This window comes from Rhinichthys klamathensis, unplaced genomic scaffold, assembly GCF_029890125.1.
Source record: "Rhinichthys klamathensis goyatoka isolate OS25496 unplaced genomic scaffold, OSU_Roscu_1.1 h1tg000004l_1, whole genome shotgun sequence".
Taxonomy (NCBI): domain Eukaryota; kingdom Metazoa; phylum Chordata; class Actinopteri; order Cypriniformes; family Leuciscidae; genus Rhinichthys; species Rhinichthys klamathensis.
In genome coordinates, this window is record NW_026606557.1 from 4,406,989 (window position 1) to 4,427,884 (window position 20,896).

Sequence of the window (20,896 nt, forward strand, 5' to 3'; positions counted from 1 at the left end):
TTTGGGCGGGGCTAAAACGGGGCTCGATGACGCACTGGAGCCCCTGAGCTCCTGGACACGCCCCTACTTGATGACGCACTGAGGCCACTGAGGCTGGCCCCTCCCCTAACAATAGAGCACATTCGCATCAGTTCACTGCTCAATCGCGAGTTACTGTCAGTATTATTAGTTACTACAGCCTACAGTTTGCTAGCTAGCTATGCCTTCAACACAGAAATGCGTAGGCTACTACCTGGATCCGATCATGTACAAAACAGATCGGTGTCTTTATTTAAATTTCCTAAAAACGATCACATCAAGTCGAGGTGGATTAATTTTGTGAAGAGCCAACCTTGATGGAGAGCTGAGGATCACCGCCAACACCCGCCTCTGTAGTGATCATTTTACACGGATAGTTTTATAAACTTTCGTCGGAGACAACTGGGATTCACTGATAATCCGCTGTTACTGGTGAATGGGGCCGAACCGACTATCTCCCGCCTCGGCCTTCATCTCCCCGTCCCGAAAGCAGTATCAGCTAATATCACCGTCGGCAGCTTTTCCTGCGAGTGGGCGTGGTTTCAGCGCAGCCAGCGGACACGCCCCCAGCGTTTGAGATACTGCTTATTTTTTCAAGATTTTGATTGTTTATTTTATGTAGCCTACTTGCCGGCTTTTTTTATCATTCAAATTTGGCTGGGTGGCTAATAACACATTTTTATGTGGTGTGACAACCTCAGAACACATAGGGGAGAACCGGGGCGAAAGTAACACGGGACGAAAGTAACAAAGCGATTTTCTCTGAGCCCTGACTACATTTGCATTTCAACCTATGACAGCACGTTCGGCATGCAGCCAGTGACCGAGCTGATAAATATCACGTGATTTCATCATCGTTTCACGCGGTTAGGTCCGGAAAGCAGTTTTCCAGTATGATAAGTAAATTTCTTAAACGGTACTTTTTTTTTAATTACAAGTTGTGTTTTTCGTTTCATGTGTCACACAGTAATGATCAATCTATAGGTTATTTAGTGCTGTAACACATCCTGAAGTTTGCCTGGTCAGAGTTTTTCAGTATAAAAGTAAATCGGGTTTAAATGTCAGGAGTTCCTGTCGGGACGAAAGTAACACTCGTTACTTTTGTCCCGCTATAGGGAAAACAAGCGTTTCTTTTGTTCCTCCTCTAATGTGGTGACTTTCTGTGTGTTGCAGCATTTATTTAAACATATTTATGTCATATTATACCAACAGAATATGGCAGATGTTTATGAGGGGGCTTTTAAAGCTTAAGTCACATTTAAATCAGCTGATTTCTGTCTCACCATTTTTTTCACTCAATCTGTTTTCCATTTACCCTAGTCACATTTAGATTTTAGCCATACCTTATAGCTTGAACACCTCCACCTATGCATTTGCAGGATTTCTATCCAGATGTTTTTTATGCACATTTTAAATGTAGGCTATGCATAAAAACAGCTGGATGGAAACATGACTATTGTTACATTATGTTGATAATTTATATTATGCTAATTTAATTTAATTTCATATTTTTCATGTTGAAAAAAAACATTTTATAAAATGGATTGACAATAAAAATAAAAAATCTAAACAATTCAAGTATGTACTGTTGGGTTACTTTTGAAACATTTGATGAAACTGAAATTTAAAATGAAAAAATGTAAATTAACAATTTTTTGCAAAGATAAAGGCTAAAATATGTTTGCAGTTACATGTTAACAAGGTCATACTCGGGTATATTTAGGCAAAAAACAAAAACAAAACAAAAAACAAGAGTAACACAAAAAATCTAGCTTGTATATTGTTGTGTTACTTTTGACCCACCTGTGTGTTACTTTCGTCCCAACCGATGGGGTCGAAAGTAACATGAGCAGTCTTAAGTTCAAAGTGAAATTATACTGAAGTTGTTCTACATTTTTACAAAATACCACCTGGTATTGATAGACCACACTTGTGAGTGACTGACCACAGCAAAAATATATCTCTGTCTAAACCATCATCTTTTAAAAAGATGTTTTTCTGAAAAATGGTACTTTCGCCCCCGCTCTCCCCTACTTAATTTTGACTTTACAGGGACTCTTAAATCTTTTGGGAAACAGACCATAATATTATCAGTCGTACGATCGTTTTTACGATCAACTTAGGCTTACGATGCTTTTGGGAAACGCAGCCCTGCAGTATAATCCTTGCTACAACCTAACCCGCATTTAATTTAGTCTAAGACATACTTTTTGTATAGTTTTGTTTATGGTTTTCAAGGATAGAGGCTAATATGTATCTTGTCCAGCAACCTGATTTGGTAAGTTTAAATGGATATTGCAATGGATTTTTTTTTTTGGTCAGTTGGTTTGTTTTTGGATGTCAGTGGACCAAATGGCGACTTGATTGGTTACTCTTCGAAATATCTTCTTTTTTTGTTCCAAATGTAACCGGTGACAGAATTTGCATTGGGAAGAACAGAGCCATTTTGTTCTAGGTGGACTAATAAAAAAAAAATAAAAAAAATATGTGTCTTAACAAAAGTACAAGCAATAAAATGCCATTCTGTAAAAACAAAATATCTCTGACAAAGCATGAAATATCCGGAAACAGATAAACCTCAGAATTCCATTTTACATAACAACATGTTCTTTGATATCATGAGCCTTAATTCAGTCTTGGTATTTCCGGTTCAACAGCACCTCAGAAAAACATGAAAAAAAAAAAAATTTAATTTCCTCCTTTTCCCTATATTTCCCTCCTTTATCCTCTAGGATGCATCCTTGTAAATCTCTTTTCACCTGTTCATGAAATTACTTTAACCTACTGTATTATAATACTCTTGTGATATTAAATGCCTTACAGAGATTAGTTCACTTTAAAAAAAAAACTCATGTTATGCAAAACCCATATGACTTGCGTAGAACACAATACCTCCGTTTCTTTCGACTTCCAAATACTAGGGCGTAGTGAATTAGACTACGTTTATGGTACTTTCATGGTGCTTTTTTTGTCGTTTTTGTTGTTTGACACCGCCAGAAACCGTTCGCTTACATTGTGAACGTTTTTTAAAAGAACAGTGTGGACATTTTTCTAAACATCGCAAAAACTTTAACTGCTGAACAAAACACCTCTCTTTATTCCCTCCAAGAGAATTTATGAATTCCTGAATAATAAATGTTAAATAATAATTTACAGCATAAGCCCTTGTGGGCTTAGTCCAGTGTCTGTTTGTGCTGACATCTGTCAGCCCTTAAACGTATTTCCCATAGCCATTTCCCTACATTTGTATGAAATATCCCACATTAATCATCCAGCTGTCAAATCAGATAGGATTTGCTGTGTGTGTGTGTGTGTGCATGTATAGCAAGAATTTTTGCATGTGCAAACAGATGTAAGAGCTTCTTCGCAGCATCAAAGATGTTACAGATTTATCTCTATCTTCTTTACTGTAAACCATTGTTGCACTTCATTGACATGAGGCAGTCTTGAAAATGGAGGAAGTTCCCACTGAGGTTTGGCAGATAGCCCTGCATCAGATTGAAGAATAATCTGATTGATAATCTGTTTTATTGCTATGCTCACAAAAATAAGCTACAGGTTTAGATGGAAGAACAAAACCAAGGTCTCATGCAATTTGCCCTTTGAAATGATAACAGTGAAAAGGATGGGGGGAAGGGAACCGTGGGTGGGGTGGGGAGGGGGGCCGTAGAATAAGTTAGAGCGAAACATAAGAGACTGATAGCATTAGAGCTAGACATGAAGTAGAGCAGCTGTCATTTGTGAAAGCTCTGCGTCCGTCCAGTTGGTCTATCAAAGAGGAGAAAGCACAGATGGGACGCATTAGCAAGCATCTGCAAAACAAAAGTTTGAATGTCTGAAGCAAGGACCTCGAAGCCAGGATTACTCATCTCCTTGTGCCCCCTGGAGCACTATGGGTATACAGCGTGCTCAGAGAGCTTCTCTGGCTCTCACGCTCAACTACGTGGCGTTGGCCATGGCGATCTCTGCCGTCACCACCAGCTACTGGTGTGAGGGGACCAGAAAGGTGGTCAAGCCTTTCTGCATGGGGCCGGTGAAAGTCAAGCAGACGTACTGCATCCGCTTTAACAGCTCCGACATCAACGACACGCGGCTGGTGCAGTACATCTATGAGACCGGAGAGGAGAAGTTCCTCATGAGGAAGTTCCACGCAGGAATCTGGTTCTCCTGCGAACAAACCATGGACTTACAAGGTAAGACGGCATTACTGGCTCTTTCTCGTGGTTGGACTGCCTAAAAAAAACAAAAAAAAAACACTGGTGTTTTCATATTAAGTGCAGTGCAGAAGTTCATTCTCCAGACCTGACTCTGGACTATGGAGAAATGGATGTGGTAATACTTTACAATAAGGTTGTATTATGCATTAGTTAAAATTAGCAATGGTCAAAATCTGCATTCAGCATTAATCTTTGATTGTGCATATACTATGCATTTCATAAGAATAATAGCTTAAATGTTAACTTTAGTTAATAGCCAACATGAACTAACAGTAAAAAAAGCTCTGAGATCTCTTAACATTAATAGCTTACATTTTTAACATTCGTTAATGAAATAGTTAACGTGAAGTAACAATGAATAACACCCCTTTACAATGTTAATTAATCTTGGTTTATGTAAATGTATACATTTACTTGTCTGGTAACACATCACAATAAGGTTTATTTCTAACATGAAAAAAACAATGAATAATGCTTTTACAGGACTGTTATTCCTGGGTTATGTTGAATTCTACACATACCAATACCACCATTTCTAAGTATAAATTAAAGAACGGTTTCCCAACCCTGGTCCTGGAGGCCTCCCAACACTGCACATTTCTGATGTCTCTCTTATCTGACACAACCATCTGAGGTCTTGGGGTCTTTACTAATGAAGTGAATGAAGAAAGAAAGCAATAATGAAGTAGCATGGCAAGCTATGCATCTTGTTCTCTGTTCAGGGAACCGAGATGTTCCTTTCAATAGGTTTACTTGATGCTGTGTTATGAGCTACTGTATGTGCTAGGAGTGATGCTCGCCCTTTCAGACTTTGTAGGTTAGGAGGCTTTAGTAGACCACATTGGAGCCAGAGCAACATTCATGAACTTTATAATTGTACGATGTGCGAAGGTTAGGCTGAAAGGAAGCACGTGGTAAGCTTTTCCCCAAAAAGGAAACCCGAGACACTTCCTGTGTCTCTGAACGATCTGAATAAGGAAGCAAACCTCCTTCAGATCTATCATGACAAACCCTCCTCCCTCCTGAATTTTCACCATGCTTCAGCATCAGAATCCAGAAACTGCAATTCTGAAGAGCGTAGTTCCATCAATACAAATTCAAAGATGGGTGTAGACTCCCATATACGTTTTCAACACCAGAAAGTGGTCCAGATTTACTAAAAATGGCAAATTAGAGTGAAAGGACAATTCTAAAAAATTGCAGATGGGAGTGGAAAGTTCTGCGTGTGATATACGGAATACACGCAAATTAAAGAACACCGACAGAGCCGGATCATTTTCATAACGACCAACACAATCTACCAGGAGCAGCGCAAATTAACCTTTGGTTTAAGACATGCTTTTTCGGGGGTGTAAAATAATGGCGCAAATACCAGTAAACTGACTTGCGCAAACCGTAGTAAATCACCTTGCTTGATTCATTTAAATACTCTGAAAGGGAAACTCCTACAAATGCATATGCAAGAAGGTCAGCTGCAAAAATAACCCTGTCTACACCTTTTTCACTGCGTCTTTAGTAAATCCTGGCAGTTCTACCAGAAAGACTCGGGAGAATAAATACTGTAACAATAAATACATTTACTGATAGCCCAGCAAGCAATAAAGTTCTTTGGCGTAGGCCCCGTCCATAGCTCGCAATCCGAGGGTCCGGACTCTGCATTTCCTGCCTGAAGACGAAGGCAGGGGCGCAGCCGACCCCCTGGGAGGTATAGGAAGGGACCATCCTGGTGGTGGTGGGGAGGATGGAGGGGAAGGGACCATCCTGGTGGTGGTGGGGAAGATGGAGGGGAAGGGACCATCCTGGTGGTGGTGGGGAGGATGGAGGGTAAAGGACCATCCTGGTGGTGGTGGGGAGGATGGAGGGTAAGGAACCATCTTGGAGGTGGTGGGGAGGATGGAGGGTAAGGAACCATCTTGGAGGTGGTGGGGAGGATGGAGGTAAATGAAAGCGTCAGCATCTGCGAACTCAAACATGTGTAAGTACCCGGCTTATATACCGCAAGTATAAGACACGATTGGATAGATGAGAAGGTAATAAGTGACGTAGCAATTGAGTCTTCCTGGCAGAACTTAACGCTAAAGCTTCCATTAGTTTTATTTAACTACTGTGCTGGAGCAAGCTGTTAGTAAATCTGGCCCAGTATCTGCTGTAAAAACCAGACTCCCTTTGAGGAGGAGACACTTCTTCTATGGCTAACTCTCTCCAAAGGGGAAGAACTTCCTGTCTGAAAATGAGAACCTCCCAACCAGCAGCTATAGGGAGCAGTCCATTGAAAAAAAGCGGACCGAGATGAAATTGGACGATGTACCCCAGTTTAATGGTTCAAAGAACCATCCCATTTGGAAAAAGTCTCCATCTTGCTAGATGGGGAGAGAGGCATCAGTCTCTCTGCAAAGCATAAACTCCAAAAGTCTTGTAGCATGGAGAAAACAGGAGAAACATTGTCATATGGGGCATCACACGGTCTGCTTTCGTCAAAGACGCAGGTTGTGATGGAGCTAACAATAGGCGACATGGTCACCTGAAAATGTGTCATAGTGAGAGAGCCTGAAGCGTCTTCAACCACTACATGAGAAATGAAGAGTTTAAAATGGGTTTAACTTGATTGCCGACCTTAGTTTAATGCACCTATGTGGGTGCTGGTGTGCCTTTGGACTAGGTCAGTTTTTGGGAGTGGGGCAGACCACATCGCCTTACCACAATAACGAACTGCTATCATCTGTAATGCCACACAGCAGAGCTGACAAGCAGTATCAGTCACGAGCAACCAATCATACAAACTGACTGTTTAGTAGCACAAAGCACCAAATCAATCGCACACTCCCATACAGCGTATTTAAACAGGCTTCAAAGAATCATCACTTCTGGTAGCATCAAGTGAACCTATGAAAAGGAACATTAGTTTACGAATAACGAACAAGCATGAATTAACAATAGCATTTATTAATTATAACAGTAACCTAAAATAAATTCTGTAAAACTTCTTAAAGAATGTAAATCCATTTGTTTGATGCACATTTGCAGCCAGAAGCCAATGTTTACCAGAATTGTCTCTTTATAGGATTTACCTGTAGGAGCTTTTTAGAGATTGCACCAGATCATGAAAGAGGTGGGTAAGTAACAAGTGTTACATGTTATTTATATGAACAATAAACACAAATTACCTAAAACAAATTCTGTTATATCTACTAGTTCATTAAATTCACACAGTAAAACCAGCCAAACACTTCCCTAGACAAGGTCATCAGATTTTTCTTGTGCTTACAATATGTACAGGTGTGCATGTAAGCTTTGATGCTCGTGAGAGGTCAAAGATTACTTGGAATGAGTTACAGACAGTGTTCAGTAACTGAGAATAAAGTAGCCTAAAGGTGCATCAGTTTATCGGTGTAACACAGATAAACCAAAAAAAAAAAGAAAAGGAAGAAAAAAATAATGTTTGGAGTGGACCAAAAACTATAAATAATGGTGATCAAAAACACAAACAACTTTGTGGCGGTCACCTGAGACGGAAATAGCTACATTTTAAAGTATAATTAATCCCAAAATGTTTTATTTTTTTTACTGAGAACAAAGCACAACTTTAGAGGAACATGTTCTTAATGTATGCCGAAGATGTATGGAATAATGTATAAATGTAAATGCTAATGTAAAAGCAAAAGGACAATAATGTCACAGGTGATACATGAAGAGATATTCCCATTCTTATCCCCCCTCTCTCTCTCTCTCTCTCTCTCTCTCTCTCTCTCTCTCTCTCTCTCTCTCTCTCTCTCTCTCTCTCTCTCTCTCTCTCTCTCTCTCTCTCTCTCTCAGGAGTGCTCTGGCTGTGTATTGTGGCTGAGTGTCTGTACATTGGTCTGCTGTTCACCGGTGGAGCTATGATGGTCATAGAGATGTGCCCATGCTTTAACATGATGAACAGACTCAAGCTCAATGCCTTTGCAGCTCTGTGCACCGCTCTCTCAGGTAAAAATAAATAAAACGCATCAGAACAGTTGGGGCAGTACATATTTAAGGACATATCTTTTTTTTATAAATAGTTAATTGCATTTACTTTAAGATAACCTACTGTTAGTTTTAAATGTATAAATCTGCTATAGGGCTGGTGTGACGGTACAGTATCGTGACCACAGTATAACGTGTTTATCAGTAGAGATCGTTTATTTCTCTGTATGTAAATATATCCGCGTAGCACAATACTAAAGGGCACCTATTAAGCAAAATTCACTTTTACATGGCTTTTGAACATAAATGTGTGTTGGCAGTGTGTGTACACACCCACCCAATAAATATAAAAATCCACCAAGTGCTTTTTTTTTTAAATCCCCGTAAATCATAAGCACTGTCTCAGAACAAGCCGTTTTCAGGTTCGGGCAGTGTGACGTACTTTTGCACAAGCCCCTCCTACGACTGTTGATTGACACTGCAGTTTTAGCGTAGACCCGCCCTGAGTGAGCTAAACACAGTCCGCCTTTGTTTCGACGCCGGAGCAGCTGTAGACATATGTCTCCTAAGCGATTGAGGTGTTTTGTTGTTGGATGTAAGAATGAACATAGCTATCTTAATTTACTCTCGTTGTTACTCGATGATGGATCTGTACCAACTGTTCGTGCTCCAGCTTTCAGTCTCCGGAGCGACAGGCGTAACGTTACTGATCACGGCAGTAATGAAAGTGAGAGCACGCACTTTATGACAGCTCATCGAGTCGTTTTACAGATATAAATTTTACCAGTTTATTTAGCACCCCCTGAAAAGGTGTGTATATATTTGCTTACTGTTAGTTGTAACAAGTGTTTTTTGTAATTCGTTGTGTATGTCGATGATAATGAAAGGGAGAGAGAGAGAGTTTATAGATAAGACTTTAATGTGCACTTTTATACGGTGTTAATTCAGTTCTTACAGTGATTTACTGGAGTAAAACTAACGCTTCATCTTTTCTGTGATGTACAATAAACTATATTATGGCCATTAGTTGGACGGGGTTCGCTACAGCCGGGTTGTATTAATAGTGGATAAAAGCAGATGACAAATACGTTATAACCGTAATTAAACTAAACTATACTTGTTCTATCTCCATACAGCATATATTCTCTGGCTCTAATTTGGCAGCTTTATATTATGCTGCTGTCACTTTAAGATCTGACAAATGGACACATTCAGTGGTTAAAGTGGGATTTGGCAGGTGGGGGAACCCATAGATATAAACACTAGATGTCGCCTTGGCTACGGCAGTTCATTGGAACGAATGCGTCAATAGAGCCGCCATCTTGAAACAGGGGAGCCCCTCATCAGCGTCAATGTAGGAAAAGGTCTAACGGAAATAAAATCACCATAAATCGTCATGAATGCGATTTTCTAGTTGTTTTGGTTCGTTCCAACAGTCAGACATGTATTTATTATGGAGTCCAGAGAAATGTAAAAATTTTTACAAAATTTCACAATCTTGTGAAATGTAATCCCTTGCTGTCTGGTTTTTAGATTTCGTTAGTGTAAACATCCATACGCAGCACAAAAGTCTGGCATCATCCATGAATTCAGCGTTACCTAGCTACTTCCTATGACAAGACCCCTGTTCCAAGATGGCGGCGGTTTTGACGTATTTTTAGAACCCCAAGGCGACATCTAGTGTTTATATCTATGGGGAGAACCCTCAAACTTTGTGTAGGTGCAACAGGGAAAAATGACTCACCATAGGACAACATATTGAGTATTGTGGTATAGCAATACTTTTTTGGGACAAGTGTCACTGTGGCACCAAGTATCACAATACTTATTTACTTGATATTTGAATGGTTTTATTTTGGTCCATCTACACTGATATGATGACGATACTGTGTTAAAATTGTTGAACACCACAATATGGAACAGAACCTTGTTTTTCACTATGTAAATTCAAACATATAAAGTTAGAGGGGGTGGGGGGCGTGCTCCCCCGAGAAAATTTGGATTTCTCGGACCTACATATGTGCAATTTAAGACTTTTGAAGGGCAAAAAATTGGATAAGAAATAGCTTTAAAACCATGTCAGTGGGCATTAGATTATTTGTCAATACCTGCTTTCTTTTTCTCTCAGTCTCCTTATCCTGCCCTATTTCTTCTCCTCCTAAAGCTGAACTTTGACTGATAGTCTTTTCATTTTCATCTGTGTCAGTGAAGAAAGTAAACATAGGCTCAACTGATATTTATATGTGTTATGAATCATTTTCTAAGACAAGTTAGTTTACTCAAGGCTACCAGGAAAGCTATATAGCCTAATCAGTATTACCAATGGGAACCTTCTACAAGCGATACAAGAACGTCTGTTTTTAAATGTTAAAAGTAATTTTAAATAATACAAACTATAGGCTACGTTTACAGCAGTTGGTGGAATTGGCAGATGTTCCCTTAGGCATCATGCGCTGTGGAAACGCGTCAAAGCATTCTCAGGTATAAATATGCAGCATTAACGCACGTAGGCGATTTTGAATTAATATTTCATATCGATATACAATGGTTACATAATGTTAACACTAATCCTGCTATTGATATCTTTGTAAGACTGCCGACCCTATAGAACAGTGTAAAGGGAAAACAAATGTCCAGCGAATATTGAACCTAAAACTAACTTAACCGCACTCAACCACCGTGAGTCCATTTCACGCATTTGCAATAGCTGGCGTTCTGCGGGGAGGGGAGGAAGGACTTTGTCTGCATGCATGAATCTTAGATGCACTCAAATCAGACAGGAAAACCGTGACTGATAACATAACGTCAGGAAGCGTGTTTGTGAAGGCAGGGCCAGGGGGTGATATTACGTTTTGATGTGGAAGGACTCCTTCAGAAGGCAATTTGACGGTACACGCAACATTTTTTTTAACAATAACCTAACATTGCGCTATCATTGATATTAATGATAAACGCAGTTCCGGCCCACTTAAACCCCTGGATACATTGTACTGTTACACATGCATTTTCTTTCTCAACTGTTTACGTTTACTTAAAACATAACTGACTGTGTTTACGTGAATACTCGCCAAGTTACCAAATTACTTTTTGTGTATTTGACAGTTTAAGCGCAATAAGCAGCGAAAAAATTACTAAATTTAGTACTAAGAGGCGCCTTTATGTGCCGCAATTTGTGTGTGAGCACAAAATCTGCGGGAATTAGTCAAATGATGCGCAATACACGCTGTAGCACCTCATAATGTAATAACTGCACATAATGTAAAAACTGCACATAATGTAAAAACTGCACATAATGTAATAAGTATTACATTATTATTTTAATAAAATGTTCCTAATTTAATAATTTTCTCAAAATGTAATAAAATCTTGAGCTCATAATGTAATAACATTTTTTTTTACATTATGAGAAATGTATTACATTATAAACTCACCAAAAACATGTCATATTTTTATAATTGTAATAGCTTTAAAGGGGTCATCGCATGCCCATTTTCCACAAGTTGGTATGATTCTTTAGGGTGTTCATGTAAAGTTTGTAATATAGTTTGGTTAAAATTCCTCAATGGTTGTGTAAAACAACACCCTTTTTACCTCCTCAAAAACAGCTTTGTTCACAGCGACCTGTTTCGGTGCATGTCTCTTTAAATGATAATGAGCAACTGCTCATTATCATTTAATGCCCTCAGCCATGTCGAAATGGCTGAGGGCAGAAATATGCTAATACGGGACACTCCGTCAGTGGTCGTGGGCGGAGCATGAAAATCCAAACGGCTTGATTATTGAGTGTTTAAAATTTATGAATGGATTTTTTTCATTGCATGGTGGTTGTGTCCACACACTGCAAAGACACATTTATATGCAAACGCCATATAAAAGTGAATTTTGCATCTGATGACCCCTTTAAAACATAAAAAAAATATTTGTACTCCATTACAGTACATTTAAAAAAAAATCTAAATCCAGTCTTAACCTGCCTACAAAATCCACCCGATTACTGATACTACTACAACTACTGATTTCTACTACTACAAGTTCTGATTTTATTTGTATTTCTTTTTTACATCACAAAACCAAACCAAGTTTTAGCAGGGGTGTGTGAACTTTTTTTATAACCACTGTACATGATTGTTGTACTGTATTTTTCAACATGCCCTGTGATGTACATTCAGGTTTTGCTGTAACTTATATTAAAGTGAAGAAATGTTTGCTTAATTTGCGCTCTGTGTTGCCGTTGGCTAAAGCTTGTTTTATCACACACACACACACACACACACACACACCGAAAGAGTTGCAAAGAGAGATAATATCCTGTTTTTCCAGGATGTGACCCTTTAAGTAAAAATCAAAGAATGTGGGTTACAACTTTCCCTGTTAGTCTTCTATTAAGGAGTCTTCAATCATGTGAACTGACTACTTTAACATTAAGGACATATATTTTTTAATTATAAGGGAATGGGGTTGAAAAATAAATCAGGCCAGTTGGTTTAATGATCTTCTTTGTTAGTTTAACCTGTGTCTGTGTGGCAGAAGACATTATTCAAATCTTAAAGATCTTATCTATTTTACATGCACTGTAAGAAAGAAAATCTGTAGAAAAACGGAAAAAGCAGTGGAAATTTTCTGCAAAGATTTTCCATTATGTTTACTGATATCTCCTATGACCTAAAACACAGCACAAGGCGATGCATAATTCAAAATACGGGGAAACGTCTGTGTAAAATCAACATAGAAAAGTATTAACAGTAGATCAGGCCTATTTTAACAGACTTTTCTTTCTTGCTTTCACATATTTTTAGCACAGACAGACAGAGGAACACTAGTCCCTGTTGAATGCTCATTTGCCAGAAAAGTAAAAAGAAATCCTGCAAGCTCAACTCCTGCCAGTCATCCCCAGCTGTGAAACAGAGATGAGATTATACAGCACAAATCCAACCGCTTCCCGTGTTCCCGACACTTTACAGAGAGCAGTGATGGGTCAGCGATGCCCCAGAGACCATCTGAGCAATGCTGTTCATCACAGGGGTGAAAAATCATCTCCCTGGGTCTATATTCTACATTATTTCTCTTTTTTCCCGCTGCTGTGTGTGACAAAAAAGATTTGGGCCTAATTTTTTTTTTTTTTTTTTTTACATAATTTTTTTTACCCCCTGATTTTTGTGGCCATTTTTTTATGTTACACAGCAGAAAAAGACTTAGGATTTAAGGTACTTCAGGGTTTGGAAAGAAAACATATCACTGCGCCCCCAAATGGCCAACTTCAACAGTGCATGCTAATTATTTGTGTGTGTGTGTGTGTGTGTGTGTGTGTGTGTGTGTGTGGGGGGGGGGGGGGGGGCTTTGCATTGTTGTAAGGTTTACGCTCAAAACAACAACAAAAAATGCATATAAGGAAAGAAAACAATCTTAATTTAAACAATCTTAATAAATAATCTCTGAAAAGTTTTAATATATTACGCTTTTTGAAAAGTAAGTATTTCAATATTATACTTAAAAAAAGAAAAGATTGTGATTAAGAAAAAGTTGTCTTGCAGTGAATGTGTATTTGTGGCAGTGGGAGGTTGTTTTGGACGGGAAGCCTCTCTGGTCTGTCCCAACAGCGTGGGGATTTGGTGGTTTGTGCTGTAATCGGATTGGTGTGGGGGGTTAGTGGTTTTGGTACGTGACATGGCCAGCCGAGACCATCCTCCCTCCCCCTATTTGTTTCACTATAATCCTAGTTGTAGGAATGCTCACCAACACACTTGATGCACATCAGCACCTGCCATTAGAAGAAACGACACTGAAAAAACACAATAGCAGCTTCATCATATGATGCATGTGCATTGCAGCGGTGTGGTCGGCTTCTGAAATATTTGCATTTGGGTTTTTTAGCTATAAATAAATTTTCCATTTAATGTTTACTTGCTTTCAATTCATAATCACTAGGCTAATATAACATTTCTGTCACAATACAAAAGTAATCAAGTGTTTCTACCTTATTTTCAGACCAGACAGTGCAGGCGCTGTAATCACTCCAGGTGTAATGAATGTTGCAGACACTTTAGTTTAACTTTGCTGAGCTCACTCGCAGATTTCATTCAGATGTGACTAACTGCGTGTTAGAAAGCAATCCGTTAACATTCTCATTGATCTCAATAGGACTGATTCGTGGTGTTCAGGGCAAAGCCAAGGCAAAGTCCCTACTGTTTAAAAATAAATAAATAAATGTAAATTCATATTCATGTTATGCTTAATGTTGACACTTTTTTAAGGTTAAATAAATGTTACTCACACTATCAAAAAAAAATCAATAACAACAACCAATAAAATTATATTTTGTATTTTTACAGTAACAATTCAATTCATGTTCTATTTAATGAAACGACGTATAAAGATAGTGCTTATTATCATAATTATTCCATAATGGATACTTTATACCTGATGTTCACCTGTTCTACTTAATAGTTAACTTATTTTCGGATCATCAGTCATCAAGACTCGGATCTCGTAAACACTGCAGGTCACAGACTGAGATGTAGCCTACTTTTAATTTCACCATACAAAACTGATCGCTCACTAAAAAAAAGCCCTTACAGGTCGTTTTTGACGTGACAAAGCGGTGATATCTGAGTGGGTGAGTTGTTTACTTACTTTTTATTTGGTCTTGCCATTAACATAAATTTCTTCAGACTGATTCTCGGACGCGGCACGAGCACTAAATTGAGAGGCGCGATTTTCCCCCGCACAAACAGTGCAATAGCCAATCATAGTGCGATGGAGACTTTACCTCCTCTCACGTGACTTTTCCAAATTAAGCCATCATGTGTTTTTTTTTTTTTTTTTTGTGTTTTTGTTTTTGTTTTTTGTTGGTGAGTTGTTAAAACTCAATGGGACTTAATGCGACCAGGGGAGGCAAGATAGACTCTTCCTGTTTAACTTTCACCGCTGGTTTTGCTGTTAACAGTGCACACTTTATGTAATATTTCTTAATTTTTGCGTTGTAGTAGTTTTCTACTCATCCAGTTCTTTGAGGAGAAACTGCCTATCTTGCCTCCTCGGAGGAAACCCTATCACAGCTGGTCAAGTACTTGCTACTACGCCTATACAATAATTAATAATTTCTACTTATTAAGTTGGTTTTGCAACTGGGCAGAGTTTATTCTTTGAACAGACATTATACTGAAACTCATACTGACATCTTGTGGACAAAGCCAAAAATGACAACATATGTGCTGTCATTTTTTCTGTGCCCCAGGCCTTTTCGGGATGGTTGCACATATGATGTTCACCACAGCTTTCCAGCTGGCTGTTCAGCTGGGTCCAGAAGACTGGAGACCTAAGACATGGGACTACAGCTGGTCCTATCTGTGAGTCTCATGTATGACACTTTGCAAATAAATTTGCCAGCAGACGTACATTAATAATTGTCAAGCCAGATGCACTAGCAGGATAGTTGAGCTTATAGACTTGAAAATGTCTTTTGCACAAATACATCAATTCTCTACATACACTAAGTAATGTGAACTTTTATTCATTATTATATATACAGTCAAACCAAAATGTATTCAGACACCTTTAACATTTCTGACAATATCACAGTTTATTCGCTATAGTTTCGAAAATGGTAATAAAATATGACATGAACTCAGAGTTATCAAATCAGTTGATATTTCACTGGTTTTGTCCATCCTTCTGTTAGACTGTCTCACAAATGAAGTCGGTTGAATAGCTGTCAGCTGTTAAATTTAAGTACACAATTAGATAATACCAATTTAGGTCAACCAATTAGCAAGCAATGCTTAATTTTGTTCAGTATGTGGTGTAAAAAGGTCGCATTAGCAATTAAAGAAAAAACACTGAAGCAAAACATGGTCAGGTCAAAGAGTGTGAATAATTTTGGTCCCATTTTTTAAATAAATGTTACTGGTAGTCCACTGTATAAAGAATTTTTGGGTATATGTCAGTTTACTTCATTTTGCTATCCTCATTTACATAAATTAACTATAGTGTCCTGCACCCACAAGTAAAATTTTTATATATATTCTTTTTTTATCTGGTGTCTGAATAATTTTTGTTTTGACTGTATATACCAGTATTTATTGGTATGCATCAACTACAGTACATATACAGTATGTATCAGTTATGTTTTACTTTTTTTTTCAGTAGTAAAATAAAATGAGAAAAATAGAATATTAAATATGATCTTCTCTCCACTTTTTCTCAGTCTGGCATGGGGCTCGTTCGGCACCTGCATGGGCTCGGCGGTCACGGCATTAAACCGCTACACCAAAACCATCATTGAGTTTAAGTTCAAGCGGAGGACCATTGAGAAGAAACTGCGCATCAAGCAGATTCTGGAGCTGGACGCGCCAGAAGACTTATGGTACATCACTTCATTACAAGAGCAAGCAGACCAACACGCGGCTCTGTATGTGAATGGTACCGAACCGTCCTGCATCAACTCCACAATACTGGACAATTGGGGCAGAGCATACTGCTGAAAACTCATGAAGGACACTGCTCCTCTTCAGCACAGACATTTGTGTGCATTTATATCCTAGGGCTTCTGTCAACAGAGCAGGATGTGGACTAACGTGGTTTTGCAGTGCCACAACTGTTCTGACAACAATCGCTGTGCTACCGTGAACCTTGTTCATATGCTGATAACTGAGGTTTAAAGTAATGTTCTGAGTTTAAAAAACAAGCTCTATCGACAACCAAATTTGACTGTTGTCAGTTCTCACGGGAGATAATTCATGCTGAAACAAGGCTGACATTCTTGACAAAAACATAGTTTGACATAATTTTGAATTAGTATGGACAGGTCTTATTTTTATGGAATTTTGCAGTATTTATAATAATGGATTTGTCCGCGCACATCATTATTAGAATTCCCATGCGCTCTCTTTAATGATAATAACTTCAATTCATTGTTCCTCTTATAAATATACACTATATGGACAAAAGTGTTGGGACACCCGATTGAAACAATTGAATGAAATAATTAAGAGGTGTGTCCCAATACTTTTAGTGCATATGGGAGCTAAGCTATATGAATTTAAAAGGAAACTATTTTATGTATTATGGTTTTTAATCAAAAAGCAAGGTTAGTTCAAATGGAGTAACTCCAACGCTATTAAAGCACAAAGCAAAAATATTTTCTGTGATGATTGACAGCATGTCATATGTACTGTCATTAGACTTGTTCTCTAACCCAGAGTAGCCTATTATACCATGCATTGTTTGTTGTTATATATATTTTTAAACATTTAAAAATTGATTAATGCATATATATATTCATTTGAAATGTCATTATCATTATGAACTTTAAACCACAGAGAGCTACGGACGCCATCTTCTGGACCAACATTTCAGTGCCTCTGGCAGAAATAAGACTCCTTTAATAAAACATGCTCCAGTGCCACATTTATTACACACTTGTGTCAATGCCAACCATCTTGTATGTGCACTTGTTGTAGGATGAGTGAAATCCCTCAATCTCTTATGAGGGATTCTGGATTAGTTCTTCTGTCTTTGATGGCACAGAAAACGGTTGAATTTTACTTGTATGTGTGGTGCATGTTGATGAAGCGCTGCTTATTAAATGGTTAATTAATATAAAAATGACATCTGTCATCATTAACTAACATTTTCTTATTACCGTGATGCGTCGAATTTATGATGTGTTGGTCTGATTGTTGTTTACAGAAAGATATTTTTGATAGTATGCATGAGTAGCCTATAAGAAATGTGATGGATGTGATAGCATTGATTAGATGTCACAAAATTATGTTAATTACAATGTGGTTTTGTGTATATGAAATATTTTTCTCTGTGCAGCTGGTGACTTCTTAACAGACTGAGTTTGTGTGTTTCAGTTCTGAAAGAGCTCAAAGGAACATCATGATTTACATAAAGCTGAAATGATGAGGCACATTGTGCAGGTGTATCCTGAGAGAGAGTCATGCATGTCTATGAAAGAAAATGCAAACAAATGCCTTGTCAAAGAATAATTTCAAAACCAAAAAGTACAGTCATATTAAATGTCAGATATGGAGTCACAAAATTCAAACAATATAAAAAGGAAATAAAGAAAACCATCTGTCATTTTTATTCAGACAATATTTCAATAACACTTTGAGTTTGAGATACTTTTCTTAGTGAATTTTGAGCCCACTGACACTTCACATGAGAAATCCACGTTATCGGTCCAGTCCGAGGAGTCGATGGTCAGAGAGCTGCTCATTTTGAAGGTTTTGTCTTGTTGTTTCTCTACAGAAATATCCTCAGCCAGACACACAAGTGTAGCTTTACTCTCCTTCAGAGCCTCAGTGGATGGAGGCAAGAGTGTCAGAAGAACAGGAGGAGCCAGAGGAAAGTCTGGAGAATTCATGACAGAATATTGCATTGTATAAATATATGGCTTGGAACAACATGAGGGTAAATGACAAGCCTTTAAAAACCTTTAATGTCCCCACTGTGGTGAAAGCCTGTTCTTCGGCATTGCTTTTAATCTCTTCATCCTGGTTAGGGTCACAGGCAATCAGGATATTTCTGGGAAATTGGGGATCAAAGCTGTCAGGGCAAAGCCGGTTAGCTCAGTTGGTTAGGGCGTGGTACCGGCAACTGTTTTACTCTCTGGGACCTTCAGCTCTGCTCATCTCACAAGTGACGGGCAGCCTCCCAGAAATCTCTAAAGATCTAATAGTCCCTGGTTCAATCATGAACCATGTCCGTGTGTTTTTGGTCAAAGGGGTCCGCAGTGACTAAATGTCTACCTCTTATCTACCTGAATCCACCTAGCCTCATCGCTATCTGCCTCTCAGTTGGCCAACGATCAGGATGTGATGTTGTAATGATTTGCACTTTGGACTTTGAATCCAGCAACCCTAGTTCAAATCTCGGTGGAACCTTCATAGCTTTTTTGCAGAAAGGGCTGAAAAACAGAGGTGATGAGCAACTGCTGATGTACCTGTAAAGTGGCGGAGAAATCGGCAGTCTCAAACCGAGACTCGGGGATCGGAATCGGGGAAGCGTTTCGCTATCGGTCTTCTAGGCTAAATTACTTAACTCTCTGTACTTCTAGGCTGAATGACTTAACTCTTTGCTGCACGGTGAGAAAGGGCATTACTGGTGAGGTTCAATGGTGTAATGGTTAGCACTTTGGACTCTGAATCCAGTGATCTGAGTTCAAATCCCGGTGGGACCTGCTTTTGCCAGGAATATCCCCAGGACCCCATCAGAAAAAAAAAACTTTTCGACAGCATTGAGTCTCATAAGCTCATCTAAGGAGCTCCCCTTGAAGTAAGCGTAAAAAGGGCAGAACACCACATGGAGAATGCGAGCATTGATCCCGCTAGTTCTCGCATGCTAAGCGAGGTCTCTACCAATTGAGCTAATTCCCCTCAACGGTGAAGAGATGGTGTTCATCTCTCTCAAAGACAGCGGTGAGGAGCGATCCCTAACATGTGTACAGGTGCTTCAGGGCGATTTCCAATAGCCACAAAGAAAATTAAGAGACCTTATTTCATCTGTGCTGACAACTTTGCACTGGCTACCGTTTATCTGTAGATTCAATTAAAACTTAAACTAAATTAAACAAATTAAACAAATTAAAACAAAAACGCGGTTTGAAATCACTGGTTCTCTTTCATAGGTTCACTCAACACTGTCTAGCTGAAACGCAGTGGGAACGCCCTCTGGGTGTGCCGATTGTCTGAAGCCCATATAGAATCACGCCAATTATTTGTCTGATGGCGCGGGCGCCGCCTTGATGCTCTTACGTCGTCATAGTATATTGGCGCACGCGGCATCTGCTCCTCAGATTTCTCTGCCTTCATGAAGCGGCCATTCTAGCCCTTCGTTCTCGATTTTTCTGGCCCAAATATTCAGATTTTAGCATCAGTATTCTTCATACTTCAGCGACTGCGAATAGTGGAACTCAGTTCTCCTTGCGGTGAAGTGCCATGGAATTTTTCGCATGCGCGTGAGGCTGTTCTAGGTTTGTCAAAATGTACCTTTTTTTGACAATCTACTTCTCAAAACCCTCCGCTCTAGGCTCGTGGTTTTTGAGAAAGAGTCATCCGCTCCCGAGACCGCCGACGCCTCGTGGTGATCCGCGAGCTGAGGTTCGGATGTAGAGCTTAAGGGTATGGAGTATGAGCAGACGGGCCTCTCCCTTTCTCTCCCTCCCTCTCCCGAGCACGTGCGCGGCATCTTGCCAGTCGAGTTTTTTCATGATTATTTATGCCCTAGCCCGGAAGTGTGCGAGGCGGTTTCTTTCGGGCTGGAGGATGTGATTTACATTGCAGCGTACGACTCTGAGGATTTCTGGCCTGTTTTAGTTGATGGAGGCCAGGAAGTGCGGCCTACTGCGGTCCTACACGGAGCTTATTGATGTCCTTTCACGCACACTAAAGAGAAGCTCTCTATTGACTGGCCCGACGAGCCCTGCGAGTCTCAGTCATCTAAACTCGACGAAAGATTTTTAAGTGGCCCTAATTCTAGGCCGGAGCGGAGAAAGTTACCCTTTTTCAGTGGTCTGCATAATGAGATCTCCAGATCCTGGAAGCAGCCTTTTTCAGCCCGTTTGACTAATGCGGCAGCCGCTGACTTCACCAACGTCGTTGGTTCTGTGGAGCAGGGCTACTCCGCCATCCAAGCGGTCGAGGACACGCTGGCTACTCACCTTTCTCCATCGTCGGTCTTTATCGTGGAAATCTCGCCCCCCTCCTTCC

General features: G+C 39.4%; 1 protein-coding gene, 1 non-coding gene and 1 gene segment (V, D, J or C); 2 read left to right on the forward strand and 1 right to left on the reverse strand.

Annotated features, from left to right (window-relative positions):
- Nucleotides 1-3,782: 3,782 nt before the first annotated feature.
- Nucleotides 3,783-16,738, forward strand: LOC130085814 (germ cell-specific gene 1-like protein). Its single transcript, XM_056251774.1, has 5 exons — nt 3,783-4,211; nt 7,297-7,344; nt 8,049-8,201; nt 15,415-15,526; nt 16,384-16,738. The coding sequence occupies exons 1-5, from the start codon at nt 3,911-3,913 to the stop codon at nt 16,658-16,660; spliced, it is 891 nt and encodes a 296-aa protein (XP_056107749.1). The 5' UTR covers nt 3,783-3,910; the 3' UTR covers nt 16,661-16,738.
- A 1,547-nt stretch (nt 16,739-18,285) lies between these two features.
- LOC130084998 (Ig lambda chain C region-like) lies at nt 18,286-20,857 on the reverse strand. The segment is given in 2 exon segments: nt 18,286-18,539; nt 20,848-20,857. Coding segments are annotated over 2 exon segments (264 nt in total).
- On the forward strand, nt 19,297-19,368 carry trnaq-cug (transfer RNA glutamine (anticodon CUG)). Its single transcript has one exon. It is a non-coding gene; the product is annotated as a tRNA-Gln (tRNA).
- Nucleotides 20,858-20,896: the final 39 nt, after the last annotated feature.